General features: G+C 42.3%; 1 protein-coding gene across 3 annotated transcripts in view; it reads left to right on the top strand.

The window, feature by feature from the left end:
* LOC103159932 (beta-mannosidase) overlaps nucleotides 1-21,824 on the top strand; it is an 81,234-nt gene that overhangs the window by 52,793 nt on the left and 6,617 nt on the right. For 2 of the 3 annotated variants that reach the window (XM_027395766.2, XM_027395765.2), the window contains exons 9-14: nucleotides 252-369; nucleotides 1,913-1,999; nucleotides 3,502-3,666; nucleotides 6,046-6,264; nucleotides 8,709-8,873; nucleotides 19,527-19,671. In XM_027395766.2, the coding sequence (XP_027251567.1) occupies nucleotides 252-369; nucleotides 1,913-1,999; nucleotides 3,502-3,666; nucleotides 6,046-6,264; nucleotides 8,709-8,873; nucleotides 19,527-19,671 (899 nt within the window). The remainder of the gene's footprint in view (nucleotides 1-251; nucleotides 370-1,912; nucleotides 2,000-3,501; nucleotides 3,667-6,045; nucleotides 6,265-8,708; nucleotides 8,874-19,526; nucleotides 19,672-21,824) is intronic. The other variant, XM_035451587.1, reaches the window with a different exon arrangement.

The following is a 21,824-nucleotide window of genomic DNA, read 5'->3' as shown; positions in this document are numbered from 1 at the left end:
AGGTTGCTAACAACTTACATAATGCAGGAATCATGCATACTTTGTTGTTGTTGTTGTTTTTTCAGCCTATTGGCTTTAATGTGGTTACAACTAGTCTCTGTCTTATTTTACCTCAGTTTTTTGGCATTGATTAAAGCAAAAATCATTTTGATTTTCAAGTGGCTTTTTCCCTTAGCAGAGGTGAAATATTTTGTAATGTCCACCCCCGCTCCCTTTCTGAATTAGTGTTTGCGCTTGCTATCCCTTCTCAGGTTGCAGCTCCTTTTGCAGTCTGTTGTGGATGCCAACATGAACACTCTTCGGGTGTGGGGAGGAGGTGTTTATGAGCGAGATGAATTCTATGAACTCTGCAATGAACTTGGGATAATGGTGAGTATGAGATTCCGTCTTGATGCATCTGTAGGAGACTCTGAAGTTCTGATATCGTTGTCCCTTAGTACCTTGCTTAGAGCAAGGAACCATGTTCCCTATTTGTGGGTTCCTTATTACCCATGTTGACTTATTTATTGATTTTGAACAAGGAATAAAAGAGCTACAGTTGCTAACAATTATCAGAATTTCCTACTGTTTGAAAATAATAGCTATCATATATGAGTTATACCTAATAAAATGTCTATCTCCACTTCATAAATTTTCTTGTGATATGTAGGTATATATAATAAAATAAGATATCAAGTAACGTAAAGAGCTCTGATGAACTCTGGAGAGAAACAAAAATAATAAAATTAACCAAAGAAAAGATGTTCTTAGAATGCAAATTTTGCTATGAGGAGGACTTAGCAGGAGATATGTCTCCACCCCTCATTATCTCTGAAGAACTGACCAGGAGCCCTGTGGACATGCGGTTCCCAGATACCTAAACCTCTCACATAAGGAAATGGAATGCTCACACAAAAGTACACACATCCTTCCACGTGTATAACGTGATACATTACACACACACACACACACACACACACACACACTGTATATATGAATGTCTATGTGTGTGTGTGCCATGTGCATGCTTGGTGCCCTTGGAGGCTAGATGAGGGAATCAGATATTCTGTATATTTTTTTGATCCATAGTTGAATCTTTGGATGCAAAACTCATGGATACTGAGGGACAGTTGTGTATATTTTTGGTCCTGGAAATACAGTTATCAGATATACAGAGTGCCAGAGGAGAGTTGGAATCACAGGGACAGTGATAGGCTGTGTATCATCACGATGGCAACCCCAGGCTACACTGTTCATTGAATGGCAGGCATTTTCCTTAGGGCTATTTTTCTCATTTTTATTTGTTGTATTATTTTTTAATGCCTTCATGACACGGTTACTTTTGTTCTCTGTCCCACTTACAGAGTGTAAAACTGGCCCACGAAGAGGGTATATGCCTTGCTCAAAAGTTCACTGTTTGCGTATGATAGAATCAAGACTGGCAGGAAGGCGGGCTGCTTGGGCTTTGCTTTGAGTACCCATCCACCCAGGTCCTCGGAAAGGACCTCATGGTCTCATTATTAAAGTGGTCATCTAGTGATCTTTCTGTCTGCAAGAAAAGTTAAACCCTTTCTAAACAAATTCAAATTTGAAGAGTCTGGTGTATTTCTCATCTCTCAATGGCTGGTGAAATGAGAAAGAATAAGGAAATGAGGAGGCGCCTAAGGCTTCATTTTCCCTGCTCTCTCATTATTTCCTTTATTGACACTTCCTTCCTCTCTCATCTTCCCTGCTTACTTAGCGTTCTCTAGGGTTTCAAAACATTTTTTGTGCAACGCTGGAAAGTCCTTCTGTGTGTGGGCACACTGTAAAGAGACGCTCAGGTGTGCGCATTTGCAGGAGAACTTGTGTTTTCTTGTGAGAGATACTCCCCGAGTGAGAATGAAATCAGGGCTTTCTATGGGATGACGTTGCCTGTTCTTTTGATTGATAGGTGTGGCAGGACTTTATGTTTGCCTGTGCCCTTTATCCAGTTGAGCAGAACTTCCTGAAGTCAGTGAGAGCCGAAGTTACTTACCAGGTATGTTATTATTACACCTCCAGGAAGAGAAAAATACATGCATCTTATTTTTCTTTTTGTTAAATCACTCCTTCCTTCCTTCCTTCCTTCCTTCCTTCCTTCCTTCCTTTCTTTCTTTCTTTTTTTTTTTTTTTGTTGTTTGTTTTTCGAGACAGGGTTTCTCTGTGGCTGTCCTGGAACTAGCTCTGTAGACCAGGCTGGTCTCGAACTCACAGAGATCCACCTGCCTCTTATCTCCTGAGTGCTGGGATTAAAGGCATCCGCCACCACTCCCCCACTCCCCTCCCCCCCTTAAATCACTCATTTCTTTTTGTTGTTTTCTACTAAGTCCTATGGAAAACTGTAGTCTGGTAATTGATTTCCCGAGTGTTCACCAGTGTCATGGATGTAACCATGTGTCACCTACTTGCTGACAACTCCCAGGTTGATGACAAATCCTCCAGGCTCTGATGAATCCCTTGGTCTAGCATGCACTGCCATTGAGGTGGTGTGATCAGAGGTTTAATGGGCATCTCAGTGTGACATGTCCAAATCACCCATCCATCACTTCCCGGATCCTGCTGCTCCTGTGGTTTTCTTCAGCAAATAAATACCTACCCCCCACAGACCCCCATTCCATCCCCTTTCTGCTCCCCAGGGAGGGTGAGGCCTTCCATGGGGAATCTTCAAAGTCTGTCATGTCATTTGGAGCAGGGCCTAGGCCCTTCCCCATGTGTCTAGGCCGAGAGACTATCCCTCTATGTGGAGTGGACTCCCAAAGTCCATTAGTATGCTAGGGATAAATATTGATCTACTACCAGAGGCTCCATATATTGCCCAGGCCTCCTAACTGACATCTTGTCTTGTGTTTCTTAAGAGAAAGAAAGAACAAAGTTGGGTGTGTGCTGGGGAAGGGTTTATGGGAGAGTAAAGACTATGATCAAAATATATTGCTTGAAAATCTGAAAAAAAAAATAGCTGATAGCTGGGATAGGTTTCCCAGCTATCAGTCTGGGGTCCATGAGCTCTTTAACTAGCTCTTATAACTTAAATTAACCCATTTCTATTCATCTACGTGCTGCCACATGGTTCATGGCTTTTACCTCTCCTCCTGTGTGCCCTGCTTCCTCTTTGTATGGCTAGTGACTCCCCCTTTCCTCTTCCCAGAACTCTCTCTGTCCAAAAGTCCCACGTATACCTCCTGCCCAGCTATTGGCTGTTTAGCTTTTTATTAAACCAACCGTAGTGACTTATCTTTACACAGTGTAATCAAATATCTCGCAACACTCAGCTCTTCATGTTTAAATAGAAAGTATTTAAATGACTGAGCTCCCCCACCCCTGTCTTTCAGAGAACTATTAAAATTGCCTTTCCGTAGCACACGAGTACCCATTTTGTGAATTATCAGGTAGGCAAGAATTTCTATGTGGAAATGCAGTGATTGTAACTTTATTAATCATTATAGATTTGAGTTCTTCTATGTTAGGTATGGGGAAGTTATTTCATGTTTTCTTACATTTCAGATCAGGAGACTCAAATCTCACCCCTGCATCATTATTTGGAGTGGCAATAATGAGAACGAAGTGGCACTGAGGATGAACTGGTTTCAGACATCCTTTGACTTGGAAACCTACTTTAAGGACTACGTAAACCTCTATGTGAGAAACATCAGAGAGATTGTCTTACAAGTAAGCAATGGTTTTAGTGCAGAAGAATTTAAGAGGGTGTTTTTGAAATGCATAGGTCTCAATATTGGCGGAGTAGATTGTATGGCTCTTTTAAGGCAGTCTTCGGAGCATCACCTGAAGTCAGAGCATTCCAATATAATGCTTTAGCATAGGAACCTACACGTGGGTATTCATAATCTGTCTTTGGGATTCTCCATACATACTCAGTACTTACTAGTACAGGTTATCACACACTCTAGGATTCATGTATGGATCCTCAACTGTTTCCTGAGTCTCCAGGACAGATACTTTCATGGAATGCTACCTCTCCAGGTCTGTAGCTGTAGATGTACTTGTATGTGCAGATGCAAATTTTGGTGTGTATCATGTATGCACATCTTGGCCCGTGGTGTGAGGGTCCTGGGAATAAGGAAGTTGTGGTTGCTGAGGGATCATCCTCTATGGTGGCTCTTTTTGCATCACTATTTATTGTGAACTAGTTAATAATACAGTGGCCTCTTTTTTTGTGGTGAAAGGAAGGTAGTTATTTTGTTTTTCAGTAACCATTTCTAAAGATTGTTTTAAAAACTCTAATATTTACTAAGTAAATTAATAATTTGGCCATCTTTACAATTTTGTCTGTAATCATATATTGGGTATCTTCTGAAGCAACTTGAAAAAGGAATGTATTTTTAAAAACAGTATGTGATAGGTAACATCTACATGTCTAGTCAATGATGATTTTGTGTGTATATTTAAAAGATTTATCTTTATTTTATGCATGTTTGCTTGCATGTATATATGTGTGCCACATACATGGCCAGTGCCTGTGGAAGGCATTGCATCCCCTGGAACTAGAGTTACAGGTGGTTGTGAGCCACCCTGTGGGCATTAGAGAAAAGGCTCATCAATTAAGAATGCTTTTTTCATATCTGATCAATGCAAGAGATTGATTTTAATGTCTGGGGATTTTTTGTTTAACAGTATAATGATGAAGTGCCCACGGTTCACAATTCTGTCTATGTAACCTTTGTCAATTTGCTTAATGTCTACTCTTTCACTTATAGAATTGAGTTAGAAAGTGGACTAACTCTTAGGATTATTTGTCTCAAACTTCACAGATGACTTCATTCTAGGTCATGATGATGTTTACAGATTTCCTTAAATGCTATGCAATAATTACTTCAAGGTATAAATGTTATGATTAGTTCCCAGTGGTTCATCTTGTTCTAAATGAGCATCCTAAGATCATGATCTTGAATTTCCTTCATTTTACAGATAAAACTCCCAAGGTTAAGACCTGCCCCAAACCAGGAAGATTCTGAGTTGAGTTTTAAATGCAAGTGTATCTGGCTCAATAGTTTTTGTTTTTAACCCAGAGTTCCTGAAATGCAGCAATGTTGTCCCTAGAGCAAATTTGTCACAGCTGAAGACACTTAGTGAAAGTGTTGTAATTTAAGAAAAGCAGCTCAAGAGAGAAAGATGCCATTTGACAGGTTCAGGCAGACAGTTTTTTTTTTTTATTATTATTCTCCTCCAGGGACAGGAACAGCAGGAGAGAGGAAAGTGGGAAAGAGAGAGGGAGAGAGAGTGAAAGAGAGGAACAGACAGGGGGATGGAGAGAGAGAGAGAGAGAGAGAGAGAGAGAGAGAGAGAGAGAGAGAGATATGGGAGGTGGGCAGGGTCTTTTTTAATAAGGGAACATAGTGAATGCGCACAGGTGGTTCTCTTGGTGGCTGCAGCTGTGGGTGTATCCTGTCAGAACCCCAAGGACAGACCAGTACAGGTGCCTGAATACCAACAGAAGGGACTCATGCCACCTGGCAGGTGTTATAAGCTAGAGATGTTATTAAATGTCCCTCATGACAAGAGACTCAGACCATTCATGTCCATGTCCAGTATTAACCCAAAAGTTAATTGTACCAAAGTTGAGAAACATGAGACGATACACTGTCTGTGGGATAGGAAAGGAGGCAAAACATGGCTGAAAACATTGCGAAGAGGTTTCAGGAGGCGTGTTCTTGGGCACTTGTAATGGGAGAAGGATAGCAAAGATGAGCAGAGCAGAGCTGACAGAGAGTGGTCACCCTGCTGTGCATTTCCTCTCAGCTATTTGGCATTTCGAGGAATTGATGTTTGTTTGTTTGTTTGTTTGTTTGTTTGTTTGTTGCTTTTTCGAGACAGGGTTTCTCTGTGTAGCTTTGGAGCCTATCCTGGCACTCGCTCTGGAGACCAGGCTGGCCTCGAACTCAGAGAGTTCCGCCTGCCTCTGCCTCCCGAGTGCTGGGATTAAAGGCGTGTGCCACCAACGCCCGGCGATGGTATTTTTTTTTAAAGAGGTTGTCTATACCTAACCAAATCAATGTATTATCCTTAAAATGACTTTATTTCTATGCCCAGGAAGACAAGAGCCGTCCTTTTATTGCATCCAGCCCTACCAATGGGGCCAAAACTGTGGCAGAAGGCTGGATCTCTGAAGACCCTGACAGCAGCCTTTATGGAGACATACATTTTTATGACTATCTCAGTGACTGCTGGGATTGGAAGGTCTTCCCCAAAGCTCGATTAGTATCCGAATATGGCTACCAGTCCTGGCCTTCATTTAGCACACTAGAAAAGGTAAGTCATTGGCCTCTCAATTTTTCCATGATTTACAACAGTAGACAGTGGGTTCAGACAGTCAGATGAGAGCCACTTTTGTTTAATTGACAGTTCAGGAAGAGGATGGAAGAAAAGAACTCTTCTTTGACATCTGGAGAGCTAGAATCTTATAATTGCCATTTTGATTGAGTAACTTTGCAGTATGTTTTTAATTGTATGCCTTCAGGAACACTTCCATGTTAAATGGAAACATGCCGAAGCTTAAGTTTGACTCGTAATTGGGCACTGAAACAACTCTAGTTGATAAACATTTATTGGTTTATTTATTATGAGTGTTTACTCTTGTCATGTGTGTGGTGATCAGAGGACAACTTGAAGGAGCTGGTTCTCTCTTGCCTTGGGAGGGTCTGGGGATCCAACTGTCAGGCTGGGTAGCAAGTACATTCCCCACCCCACCCCCACCCGCCACCTGCCATCCTGCTGGTCCTGAGTTGATACTTTGTATACAGACTAATCATTTATAGCGATTCAGAACTAGCTACCTAACCACGTTAGAAGAGAACAGGGTGAGCAAATCCTCGTCTGTGTTACCTAGTTTTATTTTCTCCTTCTGCCTCCTCCTTCATGTCTGTCTTCCGTCTCTCTTGCTGCTTTTTCTTCATGTTGGTATATCTGATTTTCAGTCTGAATATACACTCTGTACCCAGAGATTTAATTGTAGGGTTGGGCGTGTTCTCTTTAAAACACCTTTAACGAGATGCAATCTCTTAGTAAAGAATCTACTTATTTAATGTGCACAGCTTAGCCTCCACTGTGCTTACAGACTTGTACAACCATCCCCACAGTCTGATTTTGCAACATTTCCATCACTCAGTACTTGGGAGGCAGAGGCAGGTGGATCTCTGTGAGTTTGTGGCCAGCCTGGTCTACAGAGTGAGTGCCAGGGTCCCCTTAGCAGTCATTGTCCACTGTCTTCTGACCCTGTCTCCAGCCCTAAGCACCACTACTCTGTCTGTGTCTATAGGTTTATGTATTCTTCACAACTAATGTGGTTAGGATAATACATTTGAGGTGTTATAACAGGCTTAACTTAACATGTTGCATTAGAGTCATTACTCCTTATTGCTGATTATGTTCTGTTGGATGTATTTTCCACATTTGTTGATCCATTTGTCTGTTGATGTACAGCTATGCTATTTCCAGCTCTTGGATATCATAAAGAAAGCTGTTGTGAACATTAGTGTGCCCGTTTTTAAATGAGCATTTTCAGACCTACTGGGTGCGAGTCTGTGAAGGTCACTGCTGAATCATGAAATGACTCTTGTAACACTCAGCATTGCTTTCTGTAGTGACTGCACAGATTCCCTTTCCTCCCGGCCTTTTCTGCAGCCTTTCCAATACTTTTTTCGTTTTGAAAAACATTTTTTGTGGAAATATAGTTTTTTTTAATCAAATTTGCATTTCTTTGATGATGACTGATTATTTTGAACATTTCTTCAGGTGCTTATTGCAATTTGTATAGCTCCCGTTGAGAGATGCATATTCAGATTTTTTATTCATTTTTATTTATTTATTTTTTTTGGCAGGATTTTGCTAGTTGCCCAGGCTGGCCTGGAACTCATTCTTTAGTCTAGGCCAGTGGTTCTCAACCTTCCTAATGCTGTGACCCTTTAAATATAGTTCTTCATGTTGTGGTGACCCCTACCCGTAAAATTATTTTTATTGCTACTTCATAACTGTAATTTTGCTATTGCTGTGAATCACAATGTAAATATCTGTGTTTTCTGATGGTCTTAGTCAGCCCCTGTGAAAAGGTCGTTCAGCCCCCCATAGGTTGAGAACTGCTGGCCTAGGCAGTTCTTGGATAAGGAATATGAACAAATTCTAAAGCATTTACTATTGTAATAGCATTTGGTTTTTATTTAAAACTATGACATTTTAAACAGAATATCAATTGTAGCCCATTATTCAATTCTTAAAAACCTAAAAACAGAATTTACCTAAGTAAAGGAAACGGCAGTGCAAGGTACACACAGTGAAGCCAGTTTGCTGGCATGGGCTTGTAAGCGCAGCACTTGGGAGGCAGGAGAATCAGAAGCTCAGCATAAAGCTAAGGTGTTACAGGGTGTGAGCACTGCATGGGGTCCTATCTCAGAAAGAAGATACAGGTGATCCGTGTCTTAACAAACAGAATTGTATTTTGCTAGGGAAGGCCTTTAAGAGAAATAACTAAAATGTAATCTTCTAGCTGTGAAAGCAGACCACTGTTACCAATGTGGATTTTACCTTGTTAGCCCTTTATTAGTAATAAGGAGAATGATTTTTTTTTAATGTATGAAATTACCGTCACAGAACAAACCTTCAGTTCTTTCCCAATCTGTAGAGCACTTTCCAGGTTTGTCAGGAACATATAAGAAAAGTAGTTTCACCGCTAAGATCTATAACTCTTATTTATTTGAAAGGTCTCAACTAAAGAAGACTGGTCTTACGGTAGCCACTTTTTCTTTCACCGGCAGCATCATGTAAATGGTAACGATGAAATGCTTCAACAGGCTAATCTTCATTTCATACTCCCCCAAAGGAAAGATTCCTTACTCAGATTAAAAGATACTATCTACCTTACTCAGGTAAGTCATCTTCAGTGTGGAGTTGACAGGCTTCTACTCTGAACATATGCAATCTTGCAGATTTTGTCGGCTTTGTGTGGTTTGCATTCTCTTGATTAAGGCTTTTGTTTTTTTTTTCATAATTCAGTTATGATAACCCATAAGACCTGCACTTCATTTTTGGCTTTGTTTCTCCTACAAGAATAGCTTAGGAAATTCTAAAACAAATTGTGTATTAGGATGTTTGCAAGTTTAAGATTAGCATAAAGGTTGAGCAATAAAGACAAGAGTGGAATTTCCCTAGAAGGACAGAGATGGACTCACATATGATATGGCTAGAGGCTTTCTGACTGTGCAGCCTGGAAATTCACGTGGAAAAGAATATAGTAGTAGTGAAGTATGCTGCACCGAGTGGATAGATTTACAGGAAAATGAAAGTCCTCCATGTGTACAAATTAATTTCACCACTGACCTGAGATTTAAAGGTGAGGGTTTGGAACAGAGCCATGTTTACATGCTCCAGGCCTTGGGTTTGATCCCCGAGACAAAGAAAAAAAACCTGAAATATAGAAGCGGTTCATCAACTCCTTGGAGAGAACACAAGACAATATCTTCATGACTTTGAGACAGATGAAGAGTTCCTAAAACTTAGCTGGGCATTGGTGGCACATGCCTTTAATCCCAGAACTTGGGAGGCAGAGGCAGGTGGATCTCTGTGAGTTCGAGGCCAGCCTCGTCTCCAGAGCAAGTGCCAGGATAAGCTCCAAAGCTACACAGAGAAACCCTGTCTCGAAAAACAAAAACAAAACAAAACAAAAAAAGAGTTCCTAAAACTTAAAAACACTAACCATGAAAGAAAATGTTGATAAATTATATTTCACTAAAATTATTGGCCTTTGGATATTAAAAAAAAAAAAGCACTACAAGAAAGGGGAAAAGGTAGACTGAGTGTTTACAATTCATTTATGTGTAGTTGGTCTGGTCTGGGTCTTTTATCATGCCTGTTGCTTACCAAATAAGTCACATCTAATTCACACATGGGCTTACAGTACAACATTGCTCCCCCCCCCCCTTTTGCCACCCCCGTTATCTGTGGCACTTGAAGGTAACAGGTGCCCTAACCGAGTCAGTTTCTCATTATCTGACTGTCATCAGATGCCCAACAAATATGCTAGGGACAAATGAAAGCAGTAGAGGGGGCTGTAAGCTAAGGGGTTGCTGAAGACTGAATTAGCCTCCTCGTGTAGGTGGTAGTGAGAGGGCCTGCTGGGGCATGCCATTCGGTTCAGTTAGTCACTCTTCAAAAGTAGTAGCTGTGAGTCAGAGATTAAGAAAGCATGCCTGGGTGTGTGGCCATTTGGGGCAGTTATATATAACCAGAGAAGAAGGCAGAACGCAAGGGATATTGGGAGAGTTGAAGAGGCACAGGGCTAGGTGGCAAAGCCCGGGACGGCTCTCCATGTTTATGAAGAAGCTTGCTGCCAAGCCTTCTCAGCTCAATCTCTTTGGATAGCCACAAAGTTTGTCAACTAATAGTGTCTTGAAAAGTGACTAGGCACCTATCCTGTTCTTCGGAATCTCATGGATGACTAATACCAAACGGTGGGAGGGGGTAAGAGTCGAGTGGATGAACCAGAGAAAGAATTTCTCTATCTTCCTTCATTTCTTCCTTCCCTTCTCCCTTCCTTTCTATCATTTAAACAAATTTTAATGAAAAGTGTATATTAGATTACTTAATTCTGGCATCTCTCTAATTGGTGTGTTTGTTCTGTTCCTTTTTTTTTTTTTTTTTTTTTTTTTTTTTTTCCTGGCAAGGCTTGGCTTTCAGTTCTAGGATTTTACATTTTTTATTATTTATTTGCGATTTTTGTTTGGTTTTAGCCTGGTGATGACCACCTTGCTGGTGCAAGTGCTCCCAGGGACAGGGAGAGAAGGAGGAGGGGGCGTGTAGGGAGAAATATGGAGGTAGGAGGATGCTGGGAAATCAAACATGGTTCCTCTAGAAGAGCAGCCAGTGCTCTCAGGCACTGAACCATTTCTCCAGCTCTTTAGCCTCATTTTTACCCAAGCAAATGAAAGTTAAAGCCATTTAAGATGCATACCCACCAGAATTCCTCTAACTGGGGACTGACACCAGCAGCTGCTGGAGTTAGGTAGGCCAGCTGGAACTGTAAAACACTGTTAGACAAAGTGTCGCTTTGTTTAACCACTTTGGGAAAATTTCTGGCAGTTTCTGTCAAAGCTAAATGCTTGGTTCCCTTATAAATCAGTTACATACCCAAGCAAGTACATTGGTCTACTAATAGTTACTGTTCATGGTAGCATTGCTCGTAACAGCCTCCAGCTAGAAACAACACGAGTGTCCTTTAGTAGGAAAACTATATGCAGTGTGATTTGTTCCCATGCAATACAGAAGGAGACACACTCATTGTATTATCAGCTTAGGCAACTCTCAGAGTGTGTTGAGTAAACAAATAGAAATAGTTTATGTTGAAATCTAAGTGTCGGCACGGGGGTGGGCCTAGGCCCTATCCCAAAGGATAGGATAGATTCTGATGACACCCTATGGAAGGCCTCACCATCCAGGGGGAGCAGAAAGGATATGTGATAGGTAGGGTTTTAGTTGGGGGGGGGTAGGGGAGGATGGGAGGGAGAAGGGAACTGGGATTGTCATGTAAAACAGTCTTGTTTCTAATTCAAATAAAAAAATCTGCAAAAAGAAAGAAAGGAAAGAAAGAAAGAAAGAACGAAAGGAAGAAAAAAAGAAAGAAAGAAATCTAAGTGTCGGGAAGACTAATCGAGGCAACTGATGGGCACCAGGGAATTACCTGCTCCTGGGTTTGGTGAGATGAGTTTGTCTGAGCATCTGGCGTTAATAGCCAGCTAAGCCTTGCCTCAGAATTGGACTTCCTCTCATTCGGCTTCCCACCTTGCTGTCATGCTTCCTAATTCTAAACTAGATGGGATCTCAACGAAATTAATCTGCTACTTTTTTCTTTCCCCTCCCATCTCCACCTTTCTCAATCAAGGCTTTCTTCTCAGATGAGTCTATGCTGTGTCACAGTGACAATTAAGCTAATTAGGACAGCACCTAACCCACCAAGCATGGTAGCCTAGCAACACAGCAATATGTTGTAACACATCAATCGGTTGTTACCCATCTGACCGCATGTGTTTGTAGCTTCATGGGAAGAGATTATGGTGCCACATAGTGTTAGCATCAGAAAATAAAAAAATAGAAATTCAAATAGGAGGCTCAGTTTCTACTGAGTGCACATTAGTTTTCATCATTACAAAACTGAGGAATCATAAGCCAAACCACTGTTATCGGGGGACTAGCTGTACTTAGGAATATAGTTCAACAAAGAGTCACAAGAGTTGAAAACTCCCAAAAAAACTGTGGAAAGGAATTACATGATTAAAACAACCCCTAGTGTCCCTAAATCAGAAGGTTTGATTGTTAAAATGACAGTACTCTCTGAATGGATCTACAAATTCAATGTCTGTCAACATTTCTATTACTTTTTCATTTCTTTTCCTCCCTCCCTTCCTCCCTCCCTCCCTTCCTCCCTCCCTCCCTCCCTCCCTCTCTCTCTCTCTCTCTCTTTCTTTCTTTCTTTCTTTCTTTCTTTCTTTCTTTCTTTCTTGGAGAAATGGGTTGGCGTTGGTGGCGCACGCCTTTAATCCCAGCACTGGGGAGGCAGAGGCAGGCGAATCTCTGAGTTCGAGGACAGCTTGGTCAGAGCGAGTTCCAGAACAACCTCTAAAGTAATACAGAGAAACCCTGTCTTTAAAAACCAGAGAGAGAGAGAGAGAGAGAGAGAGAGAGAGAGAGAGAGAGAGAGAGAGAAATGGGCAGGCAGATTCCACAATACATCTAGAAATACAAGATATCGGGAATAGTCAACACAGTTTTGAAAAAGAAGACAGTTGGAGAGCTTATACTTCCAATATTAAAACACACTGTAAAGCTACTGAATTAAGAGAGTATGGTACACATTCATTCAGTAGATAAGAAGCCTAGAAATAAATGTGCTCTCTATGGCTAATTGAAATTTTAAAATTAAGTTTTTGTTTGCTTCCGATTCTCATATTAAATTGAATATGTTTCTAGTAGCCAACATGCTATATATAAGCACTGTGATCGTTAATCTACACTGTCAACTTTATGAGATCCAGAATCATTGGGGATATGGATCTCTGGGCACTCTTGTGGGGAATTATCTTGATTGGGCTCATGGAGGTGGGAAGCCATGCCCTGTGGGTAGTGCTGTTTCCTAGGCTGTCTAAATGGAGACAGTGAGGCTAGCACAAGTATTCATCACTCTCAGCGTCTTGATTTTGTTTTATTTTGTTTGTTTGGTTTTTGTTTTGCTTTTTAAAGACAGAGTTTCTCTGAGTATCTTTGGAGCCTGTCCTGGAACTCACTCTGTAGACCAGGCTCTACAGAGTGAGCCTCACAGAGATCTGCCTGCCTCTGCCTCCCGAGTGTTGGGATTAAAGGCATGTGTCATCACCACCCAAGAATGTAAGTATTTTTTTGATAAACTAATATAATTTCTTTGGAATCTAAACCTACTAGAGTATCTGTTAGACTATAGTTGAGCCCTATTTTAAAAATTTTGAGGACCCTCTGTAGTGTGTTCTAGTTTCCATTCGCAAGACAATAAAGTAGTGGGAAGGACAGAATTTTCGACAGATGGTTCTGGAACAGGTAGATATTCAAATGCAAGAGTAAATGTGGACTCCTACTTCTCACCACATAAGATTAACCAAAATGGATCAAAGGCTTAAACCTAAGATGCAAAGCTAGAGGAGAAGATATACATCCAGCAGGGTAAATGTGACACGCTAAAGCATGCAGCTTCCAGGCCCTCTGCTTGGATGTTTGCTATGAAGATCCTGAGTACCACCTTCCCTAGAGCCTGGGCACCACCTTCCTTAGAGCCTAGCTGATTCTAATTTCCAGGGCCTCCACTGTAGCTTCAGCATCACTTCACACCTCCATGTGTGACCCTGTCAGGGGATGCTTTCAGGGACTCTGGCTTTCCATCACACCACCTGGTCTCCCCTAGGTTTTCTTTGAGACCTGCACTAGCAGCCTCTGTTACCTTGTAATGCTTGTATGTTGCCTGCCTGCCAAACCAGCATCACATGAGAGATGTCAAGGTTTGCTGCTGGCACAATTTTTTCTTGGACCTCTGGAGTCCAGGTGCAGTGGTTTCTGAATGCCCTACTGCCCCAGGCAGCCGTGGGTAAGCAGAGCATCCCACAAGTCCCTTCTCAGAAGACTCTTCCCTTCAAAGTCTTTGAACAAAATTTGTATGTCTCTATCACTGAGCCTGCGATGGGTGGAACCTCTTCTGTACTGTATTAAGAAATAAAAGGAGCTTGGGATAAAGATATCCCTTATTAGAAAAACACCAGCCAAACGCTAGCCAGGGCGTGCCAGGGGCAGCAAGGCAGGCAGGCCAGAGAGAAGGGGCTCCAATGTGCTTTGCAGCCCCTTAAAACCCTATCGCGTGTCATCTTGACCTCACTTTGACCACTCCCTGACAGGCGTGGTCAGGCACACCTGTAGCCAGCTTCTAGCAGGCGTGGCTTACACTGTCCCCTACAGTACTGTTCCAGTAGAGTGAACTTGGCTTATTTTCCACTGCCTGTACATCTTTAAGATTAAGCATGTTCCTTTTCTGGTCAAGTTTCAGTTATTTTAAAACCTTACTTCTCTGCTCCTCCGTGTTCTGGCTCTGTATCCCTGGCCTAAGCATTGAGCGATGCCCTTGTCATGTTCTAAATGGTGTGCTACCTCAAGTTTCCTCTCCTAGACAAGCTAGCCTGTCTCCCACAGAGTCTCATGAATAGACAGTGCGCATCCAGATTCTTTGCCATAACACTGCTAATGCCGAACAGAACTCTCACTTCCCACTGAAACCTCATCAGTTTGGCCTTTACTTTGGGTATTCCTATCAGCATTTTGATTTCTGAGTCCCTACCAGAATTCCCCATTAAACTCTGCTTACTAGGGTTTTCCCCCTAACCTATTCCCCCAAATGTTCCCAAACTCTTTCTGTAACCAGGTTCAAAAATTTCCCCCTTAGCATCTCTGCTGTAGCAATGACTACCTGCTTCTTTGTGCTATTTTTTTTTTTTTTGCATTAGTTTTTCATTACCAGAAAATACCTAGGACAAAAATCTTAGGAAGAGAAAAGCATTTCTTTGGGTGGAAATATTGAAGGTTTTAGTCTATGACTGGTTGGGCCCATTGCCTTGGAGCTACCACATGGTAGCTCATGATGGCTTGAACTCACCAAATTGAAGTGCCTACCTCAAGACCAGGAAGTGAAAGTTAGGGGTTCCACGTCCTCTTTGAGGGAATACCCTCCAATGATACTAAGACCTCTATAATCCTTGTGTCTTAAAATTTCTAACAGCTGTCTAGTATCAAGTTGGGGATCAAATCTTTAAACACTTAAGGTAGTTATCAAAACCACACGATGACTCTTAAATATTATTCTTGACTGGTGAAAACTGGCTTGGGTAAAGTCAGATTCATGCTGTTGGCTTGGCACTATCTGCATTTGGGACGTGCTACTCCATGCTAGAGCCGAAGTGCTCTAGAGCCTTGGTTATCCTCCCCCACGCTAATTTCATGTATGATGGGCTCCTAGATGGAGAACTGGTGTAGTTTCCTTTCAGATCGCAAGGCTAAGAGATCTACTAACAAGGGGGTGGAGAGATGGCTCAGCAGTTGAGAGCATTCTTTGCTCTCTAAGAGGTCCTGGGTTTCAATCCCAGCACCCACATGGTGGTTCACAATCATCTGTAACTTCATTTCCAGGAGATCCAATACCCTCTTCTTACTTCTACAGACAGCAAGCATGCAGGTGTTCGTACATGCAGACAAAACACTCACACATAAAATAGAATAAATCTAATATAAATTAAAAATACTTTTGAATTATTATATATGTTAATGTGATTGCAGAGTTTAGAGCCACGTGAATAATTTGAAACTCATTAGTTTTTTTTTCTTCTCCCTGAAAAATACATCAAATTTATCATGAATAAAAAGACATGCTATGCTCATCAAAGCCATAAGGAAAACATCTAGTTGTGGCTGTTTAGAGTCAACCAAGCATGAGCCACTCTTTTTATATTTCATAGCTTTGTCCTGAAAGTTTTCTCTCTGCCTGAAATGGGTGGTTTCTTTACTTACCTTGGCATGTGCCAGTACCTTGTATTATGCATCATCCTGGTGTTTGCATTTCTCTTAACACCTTGTTTATAAATCTAGATCTAAGGAATGTAGCTTCTATCCCAGATGCCTTGAATGGTCACTTCTTCCACGCTGGAACTCCTGTATCACGACTGATTCTGGTCTCAGGGCTATTCTCAGAGTGTCCCATGCTCCTTAGTCTTTGGGGATACTTTGGGTCCTGGGTGTCTGCAATCTTGAGCTGTTTCTCAGTAGCATAATGGAGACTTCCTGCACCGCTGGTGAATCCTTTGTACATAGTCCATGAAGTACTGAGTGAGTGATTCATGAGTGTCGGGTTGAGAAGAGATTTCTGGTCAGTCAGAAGATCGGATGTGTGCGCTACACTGGCAGGGGCATTAACTGATATTGTTCCCACAGAGCACATGTAGGGAGGCTGTAAAGGCTTTATTTGGAAGTTCAGTGATTTAAATAGATTTAGATATTATTAGGAAATCTTGAAACCAAATGGGTAACTTTCCATGCTGATGAAAGGTTAAACCTTTTTGTTTTTGCGAGTTCATGTGTGTATGGTATGCATCCATGTATGTATGTGTGTTGATGTGAATGTGGGTGCTTGCATGTGTGTGTGACTGGAGTTGACACTGGGTGTTTTCCTCCATTACTGTCTCTTGCTGAACCCGGAACTTACCAATCTCAGCTTGCTTTGGGGATCCTGTTTCTGATCCCCAGCACTGACACACCTTCCTGCATTTACATGGGCACGAGGGATCTGAACTTCAGTCCCCACGCTTTCAGGGCAAGTGCTTTATTCCCTGATCCAGCTCCCCTGAAGTTAAAACACTCATCAGGCATAGAAGGGTGTTTACGGCAGACCCCAGAACCGACACACCTTCCCCCATCTGTCTCCACTAAGATTTCACATTTTTTTGTTTGTTTTTTGAGACAGGGTTTCTCTGTAGCTTTGGAGGCTGTCTTAAAACTGGCTCTGTAGATCAGGCTGGTCTCAAATTCACAGAGATCCTCCTGTCTCTGTCTCTGCCTCCTGAATGCTGGGATTAAAGGTGTGTGCCACCAACGCCCCACATAATATTTCACTTTTTGGCTGCCTCTCTTCACAGAACATTCTAGAAATTGCTTTACTAAGTTGATCTGGTACAGTAACACATGCAGATGCTTACTCTGGGGACCCAGATTCTCAGTGCACAGGTATCAAGGTTTCAGAGTAGATAAATCCTTCTCTGTTTAGTTCAGACAAGAATTTTTTTATAAGGAACTTGGCCAGAGGTCCTGAGTCAAATTGCAGATTAGCTTGAGTGACAGAAAAATTCTTTGGTTTATTAATTTTTTATTTCATCCCCTCTGACATATATTTAAGCCAACACATCCCAAGTGTACACTGACCATTCTGACCTATCACCGGTGCTGCTTGCTGCAGAGATTTTTTTTTTTAAACTGACTATCATTGCTGTGGTTCCCAGCAAGCTGGTCCAGAATGAGCCGGCTGTGTCTTAGTCAGCTCAACAAACAGCATTCTTTAGTAGACGCTGAACTCTGTGGATGTTTCCCTACATCCGCCTAGCCGGCATGCCTAGGCCCCTTCTCTGCTCAGAAACCCTAGTGACATTTTGGAAGTGCACGTCACTCTTTCCTCTTACAGAAGCCCGGGACTTCGGCTACTTTCAGGGCACCGCAATGCTTTGCTACGCTCTTCACAGCTTCTCTAGTCAGGATCTGCATTCCTACCAGGTTCTCCCATTGCTCCAGGCCTTTTCTGCCCAGGCCACCTTAGCCTGCCTTCTGTTCTTAGCCAGTCCACACACATACACGCGAGCGTGCACACGCACGCACGTGTACACACACGCGCGCACACACCACCACCACACCTCCCAGACATTGTTCTCTCTGGCTGGAAGGTTCTACTAAGCCTCTTTGCTGTACCACAGATACTCAGGATTGGCCCATGTTCTATACAAGGCATTTATGCCAGGGCGGTAGGATGGATATATCCTCTTTTTCCCTTGGAAAAGAGGTTTAACATTATAAACACATTGTATGTACTGTCAATACTCACTATTTGTTGGATGACCGTGACTTCACCCTTCCAGAAATGTATGTCTGACTCATGCAAGCAGTAACCTCATTGTTCCTTCCTCTCCTTCCAGCCTACTGCTGTCTTAAGAGCTCTTCCTTCATCTGTTTATAGAAGTGATCTGCCCTTAGTTTCCTAGTGGCTAGGAATGTTTCTTTTCTCTCTTTCTGGGGTGACTCACACACTGTTCTAAGGCCTCCCTGTTCTGTGAGTGAAATCTTGTTGCTCTGATGGTCTCTCCAGGCTCTCTGAACATCCATGAGCCCCTCCTAAGCAGAACTCCAAGCTAAGACCACATGGTAGAGTGTCAGTAAAAGCAGCAGTAAGAAGGACCAGTTTTTCAGAGAAGGTGGGGGGAATTGAGGACCCGCCTGAAGTTTGTCCATGCCTCTTAAATAAGAACTAGATGCTCTCCATTGGTTGGAATTATGCCATCTGTCCTGCTCTAGTGAAGAAGTGATAGCCCTAAGGAACTGTAGGTTAATTATAAAAAGCCATGATGTGAAAAGTTAGCATGACTAGAGATAGAGACTGGAGAATTTACCATGTTGTTTTTCTTCCACTTTTTTTCCTAATAAAAGTTTTGTTTTTGTTTTTGTTTTGTTTTGTTTTTGAGACAGGGTTTCTCTGTGGCTTTGGAGGCTGTCCTGGAACTAACTCTTGTAGACCAGGCTGGTCTCGAACTCACAGAGATCCACCTGCCTCTGCCTCCCGAGTGCTGGGATTAAAGGTGTGCACCACCACCCAGCTCTTTTTTAAAACCCTGGATGTTTTTGTAAAATCTGCTGTTGTGAAACAACCTGCTGTTTGACTACATGCAGCCTTTGTTCTGGAATAATAGCTTTTGTTTTCCTTCATTGCTTACTTCATTATTGGCTTTTATGCCATCCTATTTCCTTTGTCACCCGCTGTTATAACAAATAAAAACCAAGCCCCATCCCACCCTCTGTTGTAGACAGCAATTTCTCTCATGCCAAGGAACTAGCTCCAGATCTAATAAAAATAATGTATTCTGCCTTTAATCCCAGCACTGGGGAGGCAGAGGCAGGCAGATCTCTGTGAGCTCGAGGCCAGCCTGGTCTCCAGAGTGAGTGCCAGGATAGGTTCCAAAGCTACACAGAGAAACCCTGTCTCGAAAAACCAAAATAATAATAATAATAATAATAATAATAATAATAATAATAATAATAATGTATCCCTAATGCTAATCCAATTCTCTAGTTTATCCAATTTACTCTAAAAAAAAAAAAAAAACGAGCAAGCAAGCAAGCAGACAAACAAATTAACTGAAATCTATAATTTCTGAAATCTAGACAGTCAACATCAAAGAATAACACCTATGTGTGAATGTCTCCTGGATCAGGTGATGCAGTCCCAGTGTGTCAAAACAGAAACCGAATTCTACTTGCGTAGCCGTAGCGAGATAGTGGACGGACAAGGTCACACCATGGGGGCACTCTATTGGCAGTTGAATGATATCTGGCAGGCTCCTTCCTGGGCCTCTCTTGGTAAGTGTTTCTTTGTGTGAGAGAAATCAATGCCTGTGTGGAGAGGGAATGGGAAACCATGGAGTCTGAAGAATCAGTTTATCCCTAAGGAGAACTGGGCCAAAGAGGCTGTTCCCTGAAGCTGCTCTCCCCTAAACAGTCTTTCTATGAGCTTGCTATACTGGGCAAAGCAGGCTGGTGAGAAGTGGGTTCAGGTACAGAGAACCCAGGTGTGATATGGGTGGAGTGGTGTGTGTGTGTGTGTGTGTGTGTGTGTGTGTGTGTGTGTGTGTGTGTGAGTGTGTAGATGTATGTGAGTATTAAGTATGCATGTATTTATTTATGTGCATGTGTGTGGTGTGTGTGTACATGGGCCAGAGACAGATATGAGTTGCCCTTCTCAATCACTCTCCCTCCACCTTTTTTTTTTTTTCTTCCCCCACTGAACCTGGAGCTCTTGAGCTCATTGATTCAGCAAGGCTGGCCACCCAGCAAGCCCCAAGGAACCCTGGTCTCTGCTTTCCCAGGGCCTGGCATGCTGGTGTGCCCAGGTTTTTACATGGGTGCTGAGCATCTGAACTTGCATAGCAAGCAATTTATCAACTGAGCCATCCCCCAGTCCCCACTACATAGCATTTTGAATTTATTTAAGAGGGTGTTTTTTGGGGGCCCAAAGGGCATTGATCTTGTTCCATGTGGGAGAGCTCTGCCAAGTAGAAGATTGGTTCGTGTATATGTCAACGTGTCCCATCTGCTGATCCCAGCTTAAGTCTATAAAAATCCCCATTGTATGCTCTCTTTGTGTCTTGGAAAAGGTGGTGGAGTGAGAAATGCAAGATGGAAAGGTTGCCAGCTGAGCCATTTCAACAGGCAATGGGTGATGAGGCTGGAATGGAGTTTGCACTTTGAACAGTTTCATCTATTTTTGTATCTTTAAAAAAATTAAGGAGTCATAATGGGTCTCTGACCTCTAGTAGAGGAAATAATGGGCGGCAAGCAGGTGAAAGAGTGATGTGGCCGTCTTGCAGTCTATCCACCCTGATGGTTGTTGTATGTGAGGCTGTGTTTACTGTAGGAGCCGTCCCACCAGCAGAAAACTCCCCAGTAGAAACCCGCGTGAGGCAGGCGGGCTTCTCCATACCACATTCCTCCCACCAATCGCTGTTTTGAGAAAAGAGGAACCTCTGGGAATGAGATGTTAAGACTTGAAATTTTGCAAACCTTGAAAGATGTTGGTTTTTTATCTTTCTTTCCCCCCACAGCTTGCACCACATTTCGTGTTCCCCCCACCCCTGTGTCTCCCCCATGGAGACAGCTGTGTGCCGCTGTGCTCCAGGCTCTGTCCTAGGTGCCCTGCTGAGCAGCATCTCTGAAGTGCTGGGTTTGCAAATAAGAAAGCGGCTTGCAGAGGTTGAGTAGCATGCTCAGTATCCTGTGGTCCAAAAAGCATTGGAGACTGACTGAATCACTCCAGTTTTGTTTCTTTAAGTACTGTCTATTAATCACTCTGCTGTCTTTGATTTATTGCTTCAAAGTGGCTTTTAGTCACCAAATTGCTTTATAATTGACCAAAAAAAAAAAAAAAAAAAAAAAGGGTGATCAGGACGCTTTTCTAAAAATTGTGCAGCTGGAAAAAATTGTTATCTGTTTAATTAAAATCTTTATGTCATTTCTCCCTTCTCCAGATAGTAGCTGGCAATATTTTCTCGAAAGTTCACTCCCTACTTTAGCAAAATTAAAATTTACTTTATACATCAACTTCCTTGAGAAGGTTTTCCCCACCTTTTTCTCTTTGTCTTCCAGCTCCAGAAGTGGCCTTTATCAGGGAGAATCTTCATTCTCTGATATTGATAAAGGAAGACAATGAAAGGTTGACTGTGAAGCTGTGGTGGCTTGAATGAGAATGTCCCCATAGGTTCATGTATTTAAACACTTAGTCCCCAGATAGCAGCACTGTTTGGGGACATTATGGAACCTTTAGGAGGTGAAGTGTTGTTAAAGTATGTCATTGGAAGTGGGCTTAGAGGGTTTATAGCCTCATCCTACTTCCTGTGTGTGGCTGAAATGTGATCAGTCAGCTCCTGCCATGCCTTCCCTGCACTGTATACTCTCTTTTGGGAACCTTAAGCCAAATCAAATCCTTTCTTTTGTAAGTTGTTTTTGGCCATGGTACT

Source organism: Cricetulus griseus (genome assembly GCF_003668045.3).
Source record: "Cricetulus griseus strain 17A/GY chromosome 1 unlocalized genomic scaffold, alternate assembly CriGri-PICRH-1.0 chr1_0, whole genome shotgun sequence".
Taxonomy (NCBI): domain Eukaryota; kingdom Metazoa; phylum Chordata; class Mammalia; order Rodentia; family Cricetidae; genus Cricetulus; species Cricetulus griseus.
Note: the sequence above shows the minus strand (reverse complement) of the source record. Positions and strands in the feature narration are given on the sequence as shown.